Source organism: Aythya ferina (assembly GCF_964211825.1).
Source record: "Aythya ferina genome assembly, chromosome: 5".
Classification (NCBI taxonomy): Eukaryota; Metazoa; Chordata; class Aves; order Anseriformes; family Anatidae; genus Aythya; species Aythya ferina.
Window position 1 is genome coordinate 42,870,985 of NC_140301.1, and position 17,133 is coordinate 42,888,117.

Consider the following 17,133-nt stretch of genomic DNA (forward strand, 5'->3'; position numbering starts at 1 on the left):
CCTGGAAATCCTGTAATTGTGCCCACAGTTCAGCACCAGTTGTCTTTAGACACAGTCATGAAGAGCAAATCTCAACTGTGAAACATAGATCTGGGTAAAAAGCTTTCCAATTTTGAGAGGTGGGGGTTGGATCTGCAGTTTAGTGTGGTTTTACATCTAGCTGAAAAAATGTAAATGAACACACACATATATATATTTTTCATATACAGTAAACAATTTGACTGAAAGAAAAAAATCTCTCTTTCTTTAACATTTCAGCCAAGACGTGTCCTTACAACATGGAGTACCTGGAGTGCAGCTCCCCCTGCGCTGACACATGCACCAATCCTGAACGATCTCAGTTTTGTGAAGAGCACTGTATGGATGGCTGTTTCTGCCCCCCAGGCAAGTTCTTGTATACTCATGTCTTCAATCTCAAAAACAGCAGCCTACCTACAGGATTTGGGCAAGTTCCACGGAGCTTAGAGCTCCTGTATTTACATTTTTCATAGCTGCAAGTGACAAGCATTTATCATTTATCAACTGAGGAAAGACATCTCAATTGATTGCCAGTACACTTGCAATATTTAGAGAGCAGGAAAGGAGAACAGCAAACACATCAAGACTAATCTCAACACACCACCTGTACTATAGTAACTCCCTCTTTCAAAACAGGTGGAATTTAAGAATAAAAAGGTTGAATCCTTCAGTCTGCATAGTTCTACTGTCCTCAGCATAGGCATGACCATTCACAATAGCTGGAGCTCTGTCTCCAAAATATTATTTAGGATTACTAACAAGCAAAGAAACAAAAATATTTTCCCCAAACATAGGAAATATCTCTTCAAATGATTTATTTTTTTTTTTAAAGGAACTGTGTTTGATGACATAAACAATTCTGGCTGCATCTCCCAACAACAGTGCTCTTGTATTTATAATGGCAAAACCTACACTCCAGGAACTTCTTTTTCAGACCAGTGCCATTCCTGGTAACCTTTATTTTTTTTTTTTTTTTATACTTACTATTTCCTCTAATATATTTAACGAGTTTAATGGTTTACTATTTGCAATGACATCATTGGTAATCGATCTGTGTATTTAACTGACCACTACAGTTCCAAAATAACCCTAAAGAATGTTCTTTGTTTTATTTAGCAACAACCTTAAATATCTTTGCACTCGACATCAAAGTGATCAAAGTAAGGATTTACAATGTTTAGATTTCTCACCAGTGAATTAAAGTGCTTCCTCTGTTTATTTTGTTCAAACATTTGGGCTTCTCTAAAGGGAATGAAATTGCAGTAATTTATGTATTTGCAAATATTTATTTTCTCTGCAGAAAACAAGAGATGATAATAAAAACCTAAGTTTCACAATTTTTTTTCCAGTACCTGTTCAGTACCACGCTACCTCAGAAAAAACATATGCTCTGTATCAGGAGTAGATTTGGGACTACATTTCTGTTTCTGATATATTTATAAAACAAAACAGAAAATGTTTTAATTTGGTATTGTGCTTTATGTTAGTTGCAAAAGACAAGCAATTACACATCCAGTACTTGTTGCTATAGAGTTCACCTGTTACTCCCTTTGACGCTTTACATCACATATTCACAATATTTTGGAAAGTCTTAAACATGGACTTACTGTGTATTTAATCTATAGATTGAAGGAAAAATAGTACTAAAATAGCTGAACCTAATGTCATTTAATTCCTTTCACTCTGGACCACTATTACTGATTTCAGCTAATTTTATCCTTTCTGTTCCAGTACATGTAATGGAGGCCAATGGAGTTGCACAGACATGTCATGCCCAGGAATATGTTCAGTAGAGGGAGGCTCACACATTTCCACATACGATCAAAAACAGTATGATGTCCATGGAGACTGCACGTATGTCCTTTCTAAGGTGGGAATCAGATATTACTTGATGATAAAGCCTTATACATTTGCAGAAAGTGATCTCAATCAACACTTTTGAAACTTACCTCTTTTGGCGTATATACATTGAATTTCTTCTCACTTAACCAGATGGTTACAGGAACATATGTTGCCATTCAAATGACTTTATTATTAGTTAACTATTATGATGTCATGCAACTGTATATGGTGGTTTCCAGAGAGTTTCCAATTCTGTGATATAACAATTGCTGAAGAGCGCTGGTTTTTAAGTTATTGGTTAATCTACATTCTTCAGTGCGATTAATCCAGCTCTCTTACTGGGTTGCATAATTTTATCCTGTTACTGTATTTTATGGCACTGGGCCAAATTGTATGCCAAGTCTGAAAAATTACACTAACTGTTCAGAGAAAGAAAAGGAAAATAATCTTTAATAAATAAGACTATCATTTTTCATTCATTTCTAGGGAGTTCAAATACAGAAAAAACAGTTCAAGTCAACTGATACATTTCATTTAGGTTTTGAACTGTTCTAAAGATGAATCAAAAGAAATAGAGAAATTGAAAGTTAATTATAAACAAAACATTTCATTACAGCAATGTGCAAGTGAAATGGTTTGATCTTTGGGGGCTTCTTGTGCTTCTTCTTTGATTTCTTTTTTTCCCATTTGCACAATTAAGTTCAAAAAATCTTTATTGATGTTTTTCTGAAAAATGTTTTATCTGAAATTTTTGTCTAGCTTGATACCATCTCCAAAAGGATGAGAGATACAGTGTAATTGAATCAAACATTAGCATTAGGCATGAATAAAAACTCTGAATATGGATACTATCAATTAAATGCAGAAACAGATGCAAATTCTCTTTTGGTTCCTAAACATTACAAAAGGCAAAACTGAATCTTAGGCCAAAGAAGGCTTAGTTTTCAGGAGAATACAAAAACATAAATATTTTTTTCAGAGTTGAGAGAGAATTTGACAGGGAAAGCTTCTGTATTTAGCCTTTCCTTAAATAACAGTTGACTTCTTTTTCTCAGCACTGTGAAGATGAAACATTCACCATCCTGGCAGAACTACGCAAGTGTGGCCTGACAGACACTGAAACATGCTTAAAGACAGTGGCCCTCAGCATGAATAAAGGACAAACTGTAAGAATGAAAAATAAGCATGAGAAACAACTATTAAAAATGTAAACAGCAAAGAAGCTAGGTCTTAGTCAGGGAACTGCATTTCCCTCTCAACTCATGGGATAAGTACATGTTACTTTTTAATTAAGTGAAAATAAATTTATTTTATTGTCAAAATGAAATAAGTAGTAAATCTGCCTTTCTGGAAGGCCATTAAGAAAAAGCAGGAAAAAACACACTTTTCTCTGCCAATCAGATGAAAAAACATGACCTTATAGTTTACAAGCTACAAGTAAAACAGTAAGGGGTGTACACGTAATTCATCACAAAGTTGTGTTCATAGAAATCAAATGATGTAATTCACTAATGAGTTGAGAAAGACTTTTTAAAAGCAATTCTATTTTGGCAGGGAAGATAGTAAAGTGTTCAAAGTAGAACAGGAGGTGAAATCACAAAAAGTGATTAAAAATTTTTAATTAGAAGTTCTTTAATTAATATCACTGGAGTCATAATTATTATTACCCTTTGGACTATAGTAATCCTTCACCTGACTTGTTCTTATTCCTCTTCCTTAACAGCTCATTGTGGTCAAACCTGATGGTGGTGTGTTTGTGAACTTGATCTACACCCAGCTGCCCATCTCAGCAGGTATTTTTTTTTTCCTCTAACAGCCTATGAGTGATAAGCTCAGAACTTGAACTCTATACCTGCTTGTTGTCTTAAACAACAGAAGATGAAAGGACTGGGAGTTGTTCAGAACCTGCGTGCTCTAACCTTGATTCTCTTTGGGATATTTTCTGAGTTGTGCAAGTGCTTTTAAAGTAGAGGTGTGAAGTTCGGTGTCAGAAATAAATGTGAGACAGTACAAGCATAGGTGAGAGTTGAAATAGATGTAAACAATTTTTACACTCTACTGATTTTAGTTTCTGTAAAGTTTACTTCATTCTCACTGCCCAAAACAGAACATGAAAGACAGATGATTACTTTATGTTGTTGGGTTTTTTTGTTTGTTTATTTTAACATAATACTGTACTCCCACAACTCAGATACAAATTTGATTTTTGACGTCTCAAAAACTAATGATTCTACCTTATACCTCTGACTTCCAGATCCTGCTTATTTTCCCTGTCCAGTGGAGTGAGGGCCTGAAGTATGCTTAGAAACAAAAACAGATTATTTTTGTGTGTGTTTGTTAGTTCCATTTTCTTTTTGTGTGTTTTTTTGTTTATTTGTTTGGTAATGCCATGCCATACAGCTTTTCCTTCTTATTCTCTCAAGAGTAATCCCCAAATGTTTAATATTGAGACAGTGAATAAAGTTAACAATTTGGTAGCTACAAGCAAATTCTTAACTGTACATTTTGATTTATATCTCTGAATAATTTTTGAAAAGATTTTCTTTATTTTACCTAGGAATTTGCAACAATTGCAATAGTAATTCAATAAGAATTGTGTAATCATGCACTGGATTAGCCTTTCTGGCTAAAATTAGCATTTTCTGGATTAACCTAATCCAGATACTAACCTAATCCAATCTGTATGAACCTAATCCAGAAAATGAGCATTCTGTTTTTCTTTTATAGCCAATGTCACCATCTTCAGACCTTCATCATTCTTCATCATCATGCAGACAAATTTTGGTCTCCAGCTTGAAATCCAAATCACACCCATCATGCAAGTGTTCATTAGAATTGATCATCAGTTCAAAGACCAAACCTGTGGTAAGTGAATGAAATTTAAGAATGAAATTTATGAACATCTTGCTTAATGTCTTTTGTCTAGTACAGACAGTATAAACTTTTCACTGTTCTTCAACAGGTCTCTGTGGAAATTTCAATAATGTCCAAACTGATGACTTCAAGGCCATGAGTGGAGTAGTTGAAGGAACAGCAGCAGCATTTGCTAATACATGGAAAACTCAGGCTTCATGCCCTAATATCCAGAGCAGTTTTGAGAACCCTTGTGCACTCAGCATTGATAATGGTAAATACTTCTTAATATTCTTTTCTCTTTTTTTTTTTCATTCTAGATTTTTTTCTAGGTTATTTTTCCTCATCACTAAGGAAAACAAATCTGTTAGAAAGAACATAAGAGAATGAACTTGTATATTTGTTGAAAATCAGAATATTCACAGTGAAAACAAAAGGGATAGGTAATGAGGTAAAGGAATAGTCCTGGAAACATAAGTGAAAGAAACTGTATAATCACTGAAAACAGAATATCTAAGCTGACAACTTGGTGTCAGAGGAGTGGATCACAGGAGCATCTTTGGAAATTGCTTAACTCAGGTTCTTCAACAGCTCCATTTCAATGCACCTTTGGTTTTAGTAACTTTAGTCCACAAGCTGAGTGAAAAAAAAAAAATAAGAGGAGAGTTTTGATGTAACTTCAGAACTGTTTTCACAAACCTGGGCAATGGATTTTTGTGAGTGATGAAATACAAAGAGTAATGAGCACTTTCACTGTTTGTTCTTTTCACAGAAAAATATGCTCAGCATTGGTGTGGACTACTAACTGACAGTGAAGGACCTTTTGCTGATTGTCATTATGCAGTGAATCCTTCTACTTACCACACGGTAGTTTGTTAGGCTGTTTACCTCCTTAGAAACTACAGAAGTAGGATCATTACAACTAGCTACCAGGAAGACACTGTCACAGACATGTCTCTCATGGTCTTATGCAATGCCTGCATTTTCATTTCTGCACTGCTCTTCTTCATTTCAATATGTGTCTCTGTTTTATGTTGTAACATTACCTTATTTCAATTGTCAGTCTTGGCTTTGTCACCCTGACCTGCTTGTAAACACAAAGGCAGCTATTTATGCCTGGATGGACATACACATATAGTAGGAAATTTATATAAAGGCATATCAAATGCTTATTTGAATATTACAGTGAATTATCTCACCAATCTTATATCTCAGTAACTACTTGGCACTGAAAGCCCAGTGCCTAATTACCACCATTCTGTTGTCAGTGTACTGCCAATCCTTCTTCTCACTATGAATCGAGATACTGATGCTGATGAAATGATGTGTCTAGACTGCATAATATGAATATTTATATATATATATATTTGTATGATATTGTGCTGAATATTCATAAATATGGGTTCTGATGAAGCTGTTAAATGTGTAACAGACTTTAAAACTACTATTTCCCAATAATAACTTTAAACATCAGTTGTATTTACATTAGCTTCATTCTCTCCAGCCAGGAAACTTAGATAATGATTGGAAAGTAACTGGATGTTAGTGTGACTGAGCATATCTGAGGAAGGATTTGTGCATGAAAACAGATAGGTAACTTTTTTTTTTCTTTTAGATTGACAGTCATGCAAATGAGACTTTATTTTTCTGTTCGTTTCTAGAACTGCATGTTTGACACGTGCAACTGTCAAAACAGTGAGGATTGTCTGTGTGCTGCCCTCTCTTCCTATGTGAGAGCTTGTGCTGCAAGAGGAATCCAGATAAGTGGATGGAGGACTGATGTCTGTTGTAAGTACTTAACACTATTCCCTTTCTTAAGAGCACCTATCAATAAAAACTGTTGATCAAAGATCGTTTTATTGTGATTTCTAGGGAAACATGGTAAGTGTTGAGGAAGGGATTTTGTTAAATGCACTCCTGTAAGTAATTCTCTGCAGTTACCTTAGAATCAATCCATTACTGGCAAGAGTAAGTATAAATAGATGGGAGACAGCTCGACTAGGAAAGAGATTGTTGTCAATGATGTGCCTTCACCAGTTTCTGCACAACTTTGAATCTAACTATAGCTTTATGTATCACAACTTGTCGTAGAGATAAATATGACATATTGGAATAACAGCATTAGTAATACTAACCAGAAGACTGAAAAATTAAAGATGTCTTGAAGCTAGGTTCCACTGATCCAGTAGGTCTGTTTTCAGCATACCAGAAGACATTCAGGGAGACATCTTGGCTCATACATCAGAAGTTTAAAAGTCTCAGCAATGAACAGAAATGCCAAATGGAGGTGTCTTTCCAAACTTCACATGAAAAAAATATTTTCTTTATTGCATACATCACTTGGCTTACTCCACATGTACAGTAGCTTTTCAGGTCTAACTCTGGAAGTGTTCAAAAATACATTTATATGAAAGATGCAACATAAGCAGAGGTGTACAGTATTGTTTACCTGTTATTTTTTCTGCCTACTCTTTGTTTCTTCCCACCAAAAATTACCGTGGGGAATTAACAAACCTTTTTTTTTTTCCTCTCTCAAGCAAAATACACCACCTCATGTCCCAAATCCCTAAGTTACAGTTATAACATCGATTCCTGTCAACCCACTTGTCGCTCTCTGAGTGAGCCTGATGTCACATGCAACATTAAGTTTGTCCCACTTGATGGCTGCACCTGCGTAAATGGAACCTACATGGATGAAAGTGGCAAATGTGTGCCTTCTAATGAATGCCCCTGTTACTACAGAGGATCTCCCATACCGCTTGGAGAAGCTGTTCATGACAATGGGCTTGTATGGTAAGGGGAGCTTTTGCAAAGCACTCAAGCAATAGTATATGTATTTTCTCATTGAAATATGCTGCATTTAAATTGGCCTCACTCGGCCTGAGATTCAATACAGTGCTCTCATAAACTTTTTTTTTTTTCAACTTTTAAGAATGCTGCATACATCCAGATTGATAAAGCAATTGTATTTACGGATATTTTTTATTTAATTCCACGATTTGTCAGGCATAAAATATATGACAGAACCAGCAATGGGAGATCTAATGAGAAAGTAAGCAACAAGCAGAGACATACACCCATTTTAAGCTATGATTTTTCCTTTTAAGCAGTAATGGATATCATATGAAAGCACCATTGGTAGTGGTGTTGAGAGAAATTCTTTCCTAGGATTGCAAAATAGCATTCTGGAATTCAATGTATTCCTTAGAAAGTATGGAAAAGATAGAAGTAGCTCTCTGTCTCAATACGTGGTTGAGCGGGAAAAAAAAAAAAGTTTTTCCCTTTCTTACAGCACTTGCACGCAGGGAAGACTGGATTGCATTGGAGCACCTGATCCAATTCCAGGTAAAAAATAAAAATAAAATGTCTTCCACTTGTCTTTTTTCTGTGCCAGGTTTTGGACAGAAACAATCAATACAACTGATACTTCTTTATGGATTTTTAAATAATAGAAGTCTTTCTTTTATAGTTATAGTGCAGCAGTTATTATAAAAGGCAGAAGTGAACCTAGATTCATGGTAAAACCTGTTGTTCTAAAAGATTTTTTTTCTGAAATACCATGGGAAGTTCTGAGAATTCAGTGCTCTGAAGTGAATTTATAATTGGATTCCTATTTAACAGATTGAATAGGGACAGCAGTCCCTACTAACTGAAATGTGAAAATTCCAAGATTTTCTAGATTTTATTTTATTTTATTTTATTTTATTTTATTTTATTTTTTTTTTTTTTTTTTTTTTTTTTTTACAGCTACTGCTGTGGGTTAAACACTATGCCATTTCTTATTGCTCTTATTTTTTCCTTCCTCTAGTTTGTAAATCTCCCATGGTCTACTTTGACTGCACAAACACCACTGCAGGAACAACTGGTGCAGAATGTCAAAAAAGTTGCCAGACTCTGGATATGAAGTGTGTAAGTATGTCATAGCAGGATGAAATGGCACTTGCAGGTTTTGTCCCTGGCCTTGGTGCTACAACCATTGCTGATCTAACTCTTCTACTGTGAATTTATAACACAGATACTTTGTTCTTATAGTAAAATCCCCGAAACTTGTTATGAAGAATTAACAATAGGACCCTTAGACAAAAATATAATAAAGTAACATCCAATTTAAATTTTAAGATCAGTGTCAAACTTTCTTCAGCTACTGCACATAACATAGTTAGTAGTAAAAATATCATGGGCTTTGCCACATGTTTCTTCCACTCATTCTTTCCCATACCATGATGCAATTGTGAATTTATTGCACACCTAATTACATATAATTATCACTCCATTGAGGTACATGATAGCCATATTACATTTCATAAAGTACCCCGAATCTGATAAATCAGTTTTCAGTATAGCTCACCCAAACAAACAAACAAAATTTACTTATTTTCTTTCTGAAGCTCCATTCATTCAATCACAGTTCACCCATTACAAAGTATAAGTCTTCTTCAGCAAAAAAGAGTAAGACTTAAGATTGAATATGTTTCAAATTTCACACACACTCCAACACAGCAATAAATAGAATAATATTGAATATATAGAATAGAATAGAGTAGAATAAATAAAACATTTAACAGATTTATATTCTATTAAATCAATGGCTAATAACTTCCTCTTTGTTCTAGAGGCCTATTAGTACTTCATTATCCTCTCTTATTTCATCTGGGCAGAAGTAAGACAAAGACATTGTATAATAATTTAATCTTCTTTTGTCTATTGTAATTATTTCATTCTGAAATTATATCTTCCTCCTGACTTTTCCAGTATAGCACACAGTGTATATCTGGCTGTGTGTGCCCAGCTGGGCTTGTGTTAGATGGGAAGGGTGGTTGTATTCCTGAAGAGGAATGTCCATGTATTCACAACGAAGCCATGTATCAGCCTGGGGAAAAGATCAATGTTGACTGCAATACCTGGTAAGTATTTCCTGGGAAGTTGCATTCCTGGTTCCATCATTTGTCTTTTAAAAGATCTTAAGTAGTTCAGCAGTGAGGAAAGATTTGGACTATGCATTTCATCAACTGATGGATCATTTAATTTTGGATTCAGTAGTATGAGCAAATTTTCTTCTGTTGTAGGCAGATGTCCAAAACACAGAATGGAAGGAAAGCTTTGGGACTGCAGTGTCATTAAGTATTATCCTATTCTGCAGATCATGTGTTCAGACTAGCAGACCAGAACTTTGCTTTAATTCTTCACATGAGAAATGTAAATGACTATTTTACCTGCAGAATCAATATAACATTTACCAGGGGTCAGGTGACAAACAAATACCAAGTTTTAAGGACATGCCTACACAGAACAGTGAGTTGTTTTACTATTAAAATGTTTAATTCTCATTCCTAGTGTGTGCAAGGATAGGATGTGGGAATGCACCGAAGATCAATGTCTGGGTACTTGTGCTGTTTATGGAGATGGGCATTATATTACCTTTGATGACAAAAGATTCAGCTTCAATGGAAACTGTGAATATACACTAGTCCAGGTACTGATAATTGCAATAACAAACTGTAATGTAGTCTTGATCTTGTCTACAGCAATGATATATTTCTAAATTTTATTCTCTACCCAGGACCACTGTGGGAAAAGTGGCACAGTCAATGGGACCTTCCGGGTTGTAACTGAAAATATTCCTTGTGGCAACACTGGGACAACTTGCTCAAAATCTATCAAAGTTTTCCTAGAGGTAAGTAGGATCTGCATACAGACCAGTTTTGTTCTGTAGCTGTGTAAGACTTAGGAGAAATCAAGTAGCCATCGCTGCAAAGAAGTTGGAGAAGATGTTTTAAAAAGCAAGTCAACTTGTAAATTAAGCTTAAATCAAAATCAGGTGAAATATTTGGTAGAACTTCCTAGCTTTCTGTTGTTTCCACTTCCCATCCTTACAAAGCTATCTTATACTACCCTTGGACAAACTACCTCTCTACAGGAAAACTGTCTTTAGCAGAAATTTGGTCTATCATGTCAGAAGATTCTTTTATTCTGTGCAATATATTTCACCCATGACTACCAAGAAACCCTTTTTCAATCTACACCATTTAAAATACATTATTACCACCGTTTACGAAACTTGAGATTTGAACCATATAATTTAGATTTATTGTATTTGTATTATTAATTTTCATTATTCAAACTGCTTTCAGTACTCTTAAAAGTGGGAAAACATAATAGCACAGTTGTAGCTATTGGATTCATCTCTAATCACCTTTTTCTCTTGTTTCAGAGCTACGAACTGATACTTGGTGAGGAGCATGTCAGTGTGGTAAAGAGAGGACAAGATGGTGAGGTGCCATACACAGTCCGCTATATGGGTATGTACTTGGTAATTGAGACCACCAGTGGACTGATTCTCATGTGGGACAAGAAAACCAGCATCTTCATCAAGCTCAGCCCTGATTTTAAGGTGCGGAACTAGCAATTCAATGGCAGTTTAAGTGTAGATTTGTACTGGATGTGAATTTTGGTGAGACCTAACCAAGATCGCAAGAACAGGTGATATCTCTCACATTCCTACAGGACATCATATATTGTTTTACATTCCTCTGGTATCTTAGGAACCCATTGCAGCATCCTGCTGCTGTTTGGATCTACTAAGACAGTCTTTAGTGCCTATTTGGCCTGACAGAACTTGAGCTGGCAAACTGCTTTTGCAGACTTGACTTCACTAAAATTACCCAGTGAACCTCAGTAAAGATTATCAGACCTCATTAAAATTATATAGCTACACGTATAGAAATCAACTGAGTAGTCTTGATCTTGGAAGTAATCCATCGTTTCCAGTACACATTGATACACAAATCAAATTACTGTAGTTCAAGAACAAGGAAGTAAAATATTATAAGTGAAAGTCTCTTGTAAAACTCTATCATGGATTTTTCAAGCATGTATCTGAACTGGTGATAAGGAAAATATATTCCTGAAATCATGCTCTCTCTTATAGCTTATGGTATGTAAGAACTAAAAACTGTCATAGATTAGGAATTTGCTATCTGACTGAATACCACAGTGACATTTCAATTATGTGTACACAAATCTAAGTGCAATTTAGAACTAGGTACAAAAGTTCATTTTAATACCACAGGTTCTTTTGCTGCCTAGCCCACTGGCATGTTATAGGAACAATAGCAATATGGAAAGTATGCACTTTAGATTCATAGAGAAATCATAGCATCCATTGTAGCCTATCACCATGTTACATATCCATAAATTTGGAATGACAGCTACTTCTGGATGTGCAAGGAAAATGTAATTTCTTTTTCTACCTGTCTGCCGTCGTAACAGTACAAACTCAATGAGTAGATTACATGCTGGACTGGTAGTATTTATGATAGCTCTGTAAGACTGTCTTTTATACATACATTTATTGGATAAAACAAGGCACAAATGAAAAGTGTAGACACCTGTGTCATCAGTTGAGTCCTCATTTCCTTGCTATAGATGTACATCAAAGATGGTAGAAGAAAATGACCAAGCCAGTATTGTTCAGATTTAAAAGATGAAAAGTCATTAGTAGTTTCTAGCCTTAGTGATCATGTTCTATTGCTGAGGAAACAGATGGCTGTTTTTCCAAAATATCTGAACCTGTATCTTCAAAGGATGAGTAGGTTCAGGAAAGTTAGAATAGAACGGCACCACTCTAAGAGCTGAATTTCATGTATTCTTTCAGTTTCAGATTTTGCCTCAAGTTTTCTCACAACCATCATTATTTTATTTCCGTTTGCAGGGCCAGATCTGTGGCCTGTGTGGAAATTATGATGGCAACGGCATCAATGACTTTACTACAAGGAGTCTGTCTGTCGTAGAGAATGTCCTAGAGTTTGGAAACAGCTGGAAAGTATCTTCTACATGTCCTGATGCTAACATCATAAAGGACCCATGTTCTACCAACCCTTATCGAAAGTCCTGGTCGGAAAAGCAATGTAGCCTCATCAATAGCAATGTCTTTGCTGCCTGTCACTCTCAGGTATTACCAGGGCAAGTGTTTACTCTGTGAAGACTAAGTCTGTGCATTACTGAAGTTAAAAAGAAGGCTATCCTCAAAAATTCTGCCAAACATACCTCATTCATTAGCCAGTATATTTCATTTCAAATTGTGTCAGGAAAACTTCAGTCTGAATCTTGCTCAATGGGACAGATTTATAGCCCCTACTTGTAAAAAGTAATAGGCCATTGAGTTCCTGGGAAATAATACTGACTTGGAAAAGAATATTTATTCTTTCAGTTATTGGGAAAGAAGAATTTCAGAATTACTGTGGATTTCCTGTGGTGTGACTTGAACAGAAGTCATGTACCATGTACAGAACACAAGCTCAATGCAATAATAACATTTTGGGGTAATATTAAAGCATCAGAGTGGCTGGAAAGCTTTGTAGTGGAAAAGGATCTGGGGGTGTTGGTCAATGCTTGCCTGAACATGAGCCAGCAGTGTGCCCAGGTGGCCAAGAAGGCCAACAGCATCCTGACTTGTATCAGGAATAGTGTACCCAGCAGGACCAGAGAGGTGATCATCCCCCTGTACTCAGCTCTGGTGAGTTTGCACCTCGAGTATTGTGTTCAGTTTTGGGCCCCTCAGTACAAGTAGGACATCGAGGCCCTGGAGCATGTCCAGAGAAGGGCTACAAATCTGGTGAAGGGCCTGGAACACAAGTCTTGTGGGGAGTGGCTGAGGGAACTGGGGTTGTTTAGTCTGGAGAAGAGGAGGCTCAGGGGAGACCTTATAGTTCTCTGCAACTACCTGAAAGGAAGGTGCGGGAAGCTGGGGTTTGGCCTCGTCTTGCAGGTAACTAGTGATAGAACTGGAAGGAATGGCCTCAAGTTGCATCAGGGGAGGTTCAGATTGGAAATAAGGAGAAAATTCTTCTCAGAAAGAGTAATCAGGCTTATTGGAATGGGTTGTCCAGGGAGGTGGTGGAGTCACCATCCCTGGGGGTGTTTAAGAAAAGGTTGGATGTGGTATTTAAGGATGTGGTTTAGTGGGTGATATTGGTGGTAGGGGGACAGTTGGACCAGATGATCTTGGAGGTCTTTTCCAACCTTAATGTTCTATGATTCTGTGATTCTATGATCAGCATAGCCTTAACTGACAATTAGTACATATCAACAATGCAGAATAACTCTGTGCTCTTCGTATTACCTTAGTTCTTTCCACTGTTAGAGACCATTTTCAAGGGGGGCTGCCTAATACTGCTTTGGAACATGAATCTAATCATTCATTGGAACACAAGTCTAGATGTCTAAAACTGTGTCAATAGATGATTTGGATATATTATTTGGCATTACCTCTGGTATTTAACAGTGTATATAAACATAAAAAGAAATTACTGATGTAGGTCTTCCTTCTGAGATGCTACAGTTTTATGAAAACTAGTCTAGCAAAACTAAGAAAGAATTTAGAAGACAGGATGTATAATATAACACTTCTATTTTATAACAGGTTGAACCAGCAAAATATTACCAGGCATGTGTGACAGATGCTTGTGCCTGTGACTCTGGAGGAGACTGTGATTGCTTCTGTACAGCAGTAGCTGCCTATGCTCAAGCATGTAGTGAAGTTGGTGTCTGCATAGCCTGGAGAACCCCATCGATCTGTCGTGAGTTTTATCTTATATACACTGTTTCTGAGAGTGTAAATACACAGTCATGCCTTGCTTATATGCTTGAATACACACTCTGGGTATCTCATGTACATGCCTTATAATCTTACTGTGTAGACTTTTCACATTGTTTCAATGCTCACACACTTTTGCCAATTAGTGGTTTTCAAGTCTGTTTTCAAGACTGTTCAAGCAGCATATCAGGGATCCGATGAATAGACATGAATCAAAAGAGGTTGTTCTTTTCTGAACACATACAAATTTCTGTTTCTCCTTAGCACTGTTCTGTGATTACTATAATCAACAAGGGGAATGTGAATGGCACTATAAGCCTTGTGGAGCTTCCTGTATGAAGACCTGTAGGAACCCAAGTGGAAAATGCCTCCATAACTTGCCAGGTTTAGAAGGTAAAAAGAACTGCAAGTACCCTTAAGTGGGTGTATTTGCTTATATTTTTTAATTGTCTTTAATGGAGTCTATTTTCTCTATCACCTGCTTTTCCACCATTTAATTCTCTTCAACAACATTTCATTCACATGAAGGAAGACAAAGCCTGGAAAACGGAGCTAAAAACATCTCTGAGGCTAAGTCCTTATGGGCTCTACTAATATTAGTTCTCTGCATTACTTTCTAGGATTATTGGAAAAAATAGCAAAAATTGTGACTATTAAAAACAAGACCTGCAAACACGTTCTGAACAAATAAAACTTTTCCTGACTGTATCTCATTTGCATGTTTTCTGACTTATATATATGCCCTTTACTTGCTTCAGGCTGCTATCCCAACTGCCCACCAGACAAGCCATATTTTCATGAGGATCAGATGAAGTGCGTCAGTCTCTGTGACTGTTATAATAATGAAGATGGGAAGATATATAGACGTGATGAATGTCAATTATGGTAAGGCTTAACATACCAGCCTAATTGTGCACAAAGAAAAACGAACAAACCAGTAATGGAAAATTGCACGTTTCTGTTTCATGACAGGAGTCGTGAAAGTTTTATGATGCCTGTGTAAAAATAAGGCCTGGAACAAGCAGTTATTAATTAGCTGGAATTTAGGCAACACGCCCACTTGAATTTGAGTAACTGAATCAACCAAGTTCTCATTCACAATTGTTCAATCCTTGATACTTGATCCTAGTATCTGGCAGAAAGATGACAGTAATAAAACCAGGTCATAATAAAAAAGATGTGTTTTGTTTTCTATTTTTTATTTCAGTGAATGCACATCAGAAGGTTTACAGTGCAAGTTTGATGATAAAGGTAAGACATCTAGTAAGTACTAATAAGAAAATTAAGTACTAGATATTATCTTTTCATAGATGACTGACAAAAACCTTCTGAATTACAGCATGTAACTGCATTTATGAAGGGAACACATATAAATATAATGAACTCATATACAACACCACAGATGGAACTGGATGGTGTTTCAGTGCAACATGTGATGTCAATGGAACAATAAACAGAAGTATCTTTAGATGTGGCATCTCAACAACAACCCCATTTACATTTTCTACAAGTCAGCCCACAACTACTACTTCAGGTATGCATCAACACTCTAAAATAACTGAAAAATCTCTGGAAGGGATTAAAACTTGACTGAAAGGCAGAGCCTTGTCATCAGTTAATGGCACACACTTTAACTTGAAACTGTTGACTTCTGCTGGAAGAATTTCCAATTCAACCAGTTCAGCTGGCCAGCGGTAGATGCTTTTTAGACCATAATCAAGGATGTAGAAATGTATAGCATTTCTTACAAAGTCAGTCTCCACTGTTTCACCATGTTTTTTCCAGTGGAAAAACAACAGAGCTTATTAGCTATTGCACTCTGGAGAATCTCCTCACTTCCCTGCAAATAAAAAAGAGCAATTCTAAACCAAAGTCTGAACACACAAAAGACAGTGAGAACCATTTTAAAAATTACTGACCATATTAGCGCAAAATGAAGATAAGAAATGTGGTTTCAATGTATACTCAAATTCTTTAAAACCATTCTTTGAAACCACCCTAATTGTTAATCTTTAACGATTATCGTATTCCTGCAATGCGCTTCTACATTATTCCTGTAGTTAACTCATTGTACTGGCCATCTAATTCTGAAACATAGAGAAATATTTCAAGTAAATTATACAATACTACAACAAGAACTGTACAATTAAATATAAGTTTTCTATTAAGCAGATGTAATGTTGGTGTGGAGAAAGTGGTACATATTCCATATGCTTATTTTCATAATGTTAAGAATATGAAAATAAATTTTATTAAAATAGGAAGAAACTATGTATATATTAAATTATCTCATAAATATTTAATATGTTTATTACATAAACTGTATAAACTAATATAAACTATTATATGAACCTAAACTATCAGTTTATACTAGCAGTTCACAAATATGTGACATGTTATAATACTAAAATAAGTAGAAAAATCATTAACCTGTAAAAATATTTTACATTATGTGTAGTTATGTAGCTAGGCATAAATAACTAGAGATAATAGTAAGAAAAATAAAAAACCCTCTTAATTCTATTGTAACAGACATGAGATCCCATTTTCTTATCTATCAACATTCCACATAACCCATCTTACATTAACTATATTTAAATACAATTTTTAAATGTCAGATTAAATACAGCTAGAAAAAAAATACAGAGATGAGTTGGAAACCTACCTTAGAAATAAAACACAAGACTGTCAAAGAAAAATTATTAAAATTAAAATACTATATGAACACATATACTATTATGCAAAACATTAAAATATATGAAAATAAATAATTAATTACTGTCACTTTAATAACAGAAAACAAGACTTACATTTCTTCTTTTTAA

General features: G+C 35.5%; 1 protein-coding gene across 1 annotated transcript in view; it reads left to right on the forward strand.

Moving 5' to 3' along the window:
• The window catches only part of LOC311437274 (uncharacterized protein), a 39,795-nt gene that overhangs the window by 5,133 nt on the left and 17,529 nt on the right, over window positions 1-17,133 (forward strand). The window contains exons 8-29 of the mRNA XM_084520311.1: window positions 259-384; window positions 851-968; window positions 1,750-1,888; window positions 2,916-3,026; window positions 3,584-3,653; window positions 4,588-4,725; window positions 4,823-4,987; window positions 5,486-5,580; window positions 6,375-6,501; window positions 7,251-7,506; window positions 8,006-8,058; window positions 8,522-8,622; window positions 9,466-9,617; window positions 10,048-10,186; window positions 10,274-10,387; window positions 10,925-11,104; window positions 12,425-12,664; window positions 14,135-14,291; window positions 14,573-14,701; window positions 15,067-15,193; window positions 15,516-15,559; window positions 15,648-15,842. Of these exons, the coding sequence (XP_084376437.1) occupies window positions 259-384; window positions 851-968; window positions 1,750-1,888; window positions 2,916-3,026; window positions 3,584-3,653; window positions 4,588-4,725; window positions 4,823-4,987; window positions 5,486-5,580; window positions 6,375-6,501; window positions 7,251-7,506; window positions 8,006-8,058; window positions 8,522-8,622; window positions 9,466-9,617; window positions 10,048-10,186; window positions 10,274-10,387; window positions 10,925-11,104; window positions 12,425-12,664; window positions 14,135-14,291; window positions 14,573-14,701; window positions 15,067-15,193; window positions 15,516-15,559; window positions 15,648-15,842 (2,976 nt within the window). The remainder of the gene's footprint in view (window positions 1-258; window positions 385-850; window positions 969-1,749; window positions 1,889-2,915; window positions 3,027-3,583; window positions 3,654-4,587; window positions 4,726-4,822; window positions 4,988-5,485; window positions 5,581-6,374; window positions 6,502-7,250; window positions 7,507-8,005; window positions 8,059-8,521; window positions 8,623-9,465; window positions 9,618-10,047; window positions 10,187-10,273; window positions 10,388-10,924; window positions 11,105-12,424; window positions 12,665-14,134; window positions 14,292-14,572; window positions 14,702-15,066; window positions 15,194-15,515; window positions 15,560-15,647; window positions 15,843-17,133) is intronic.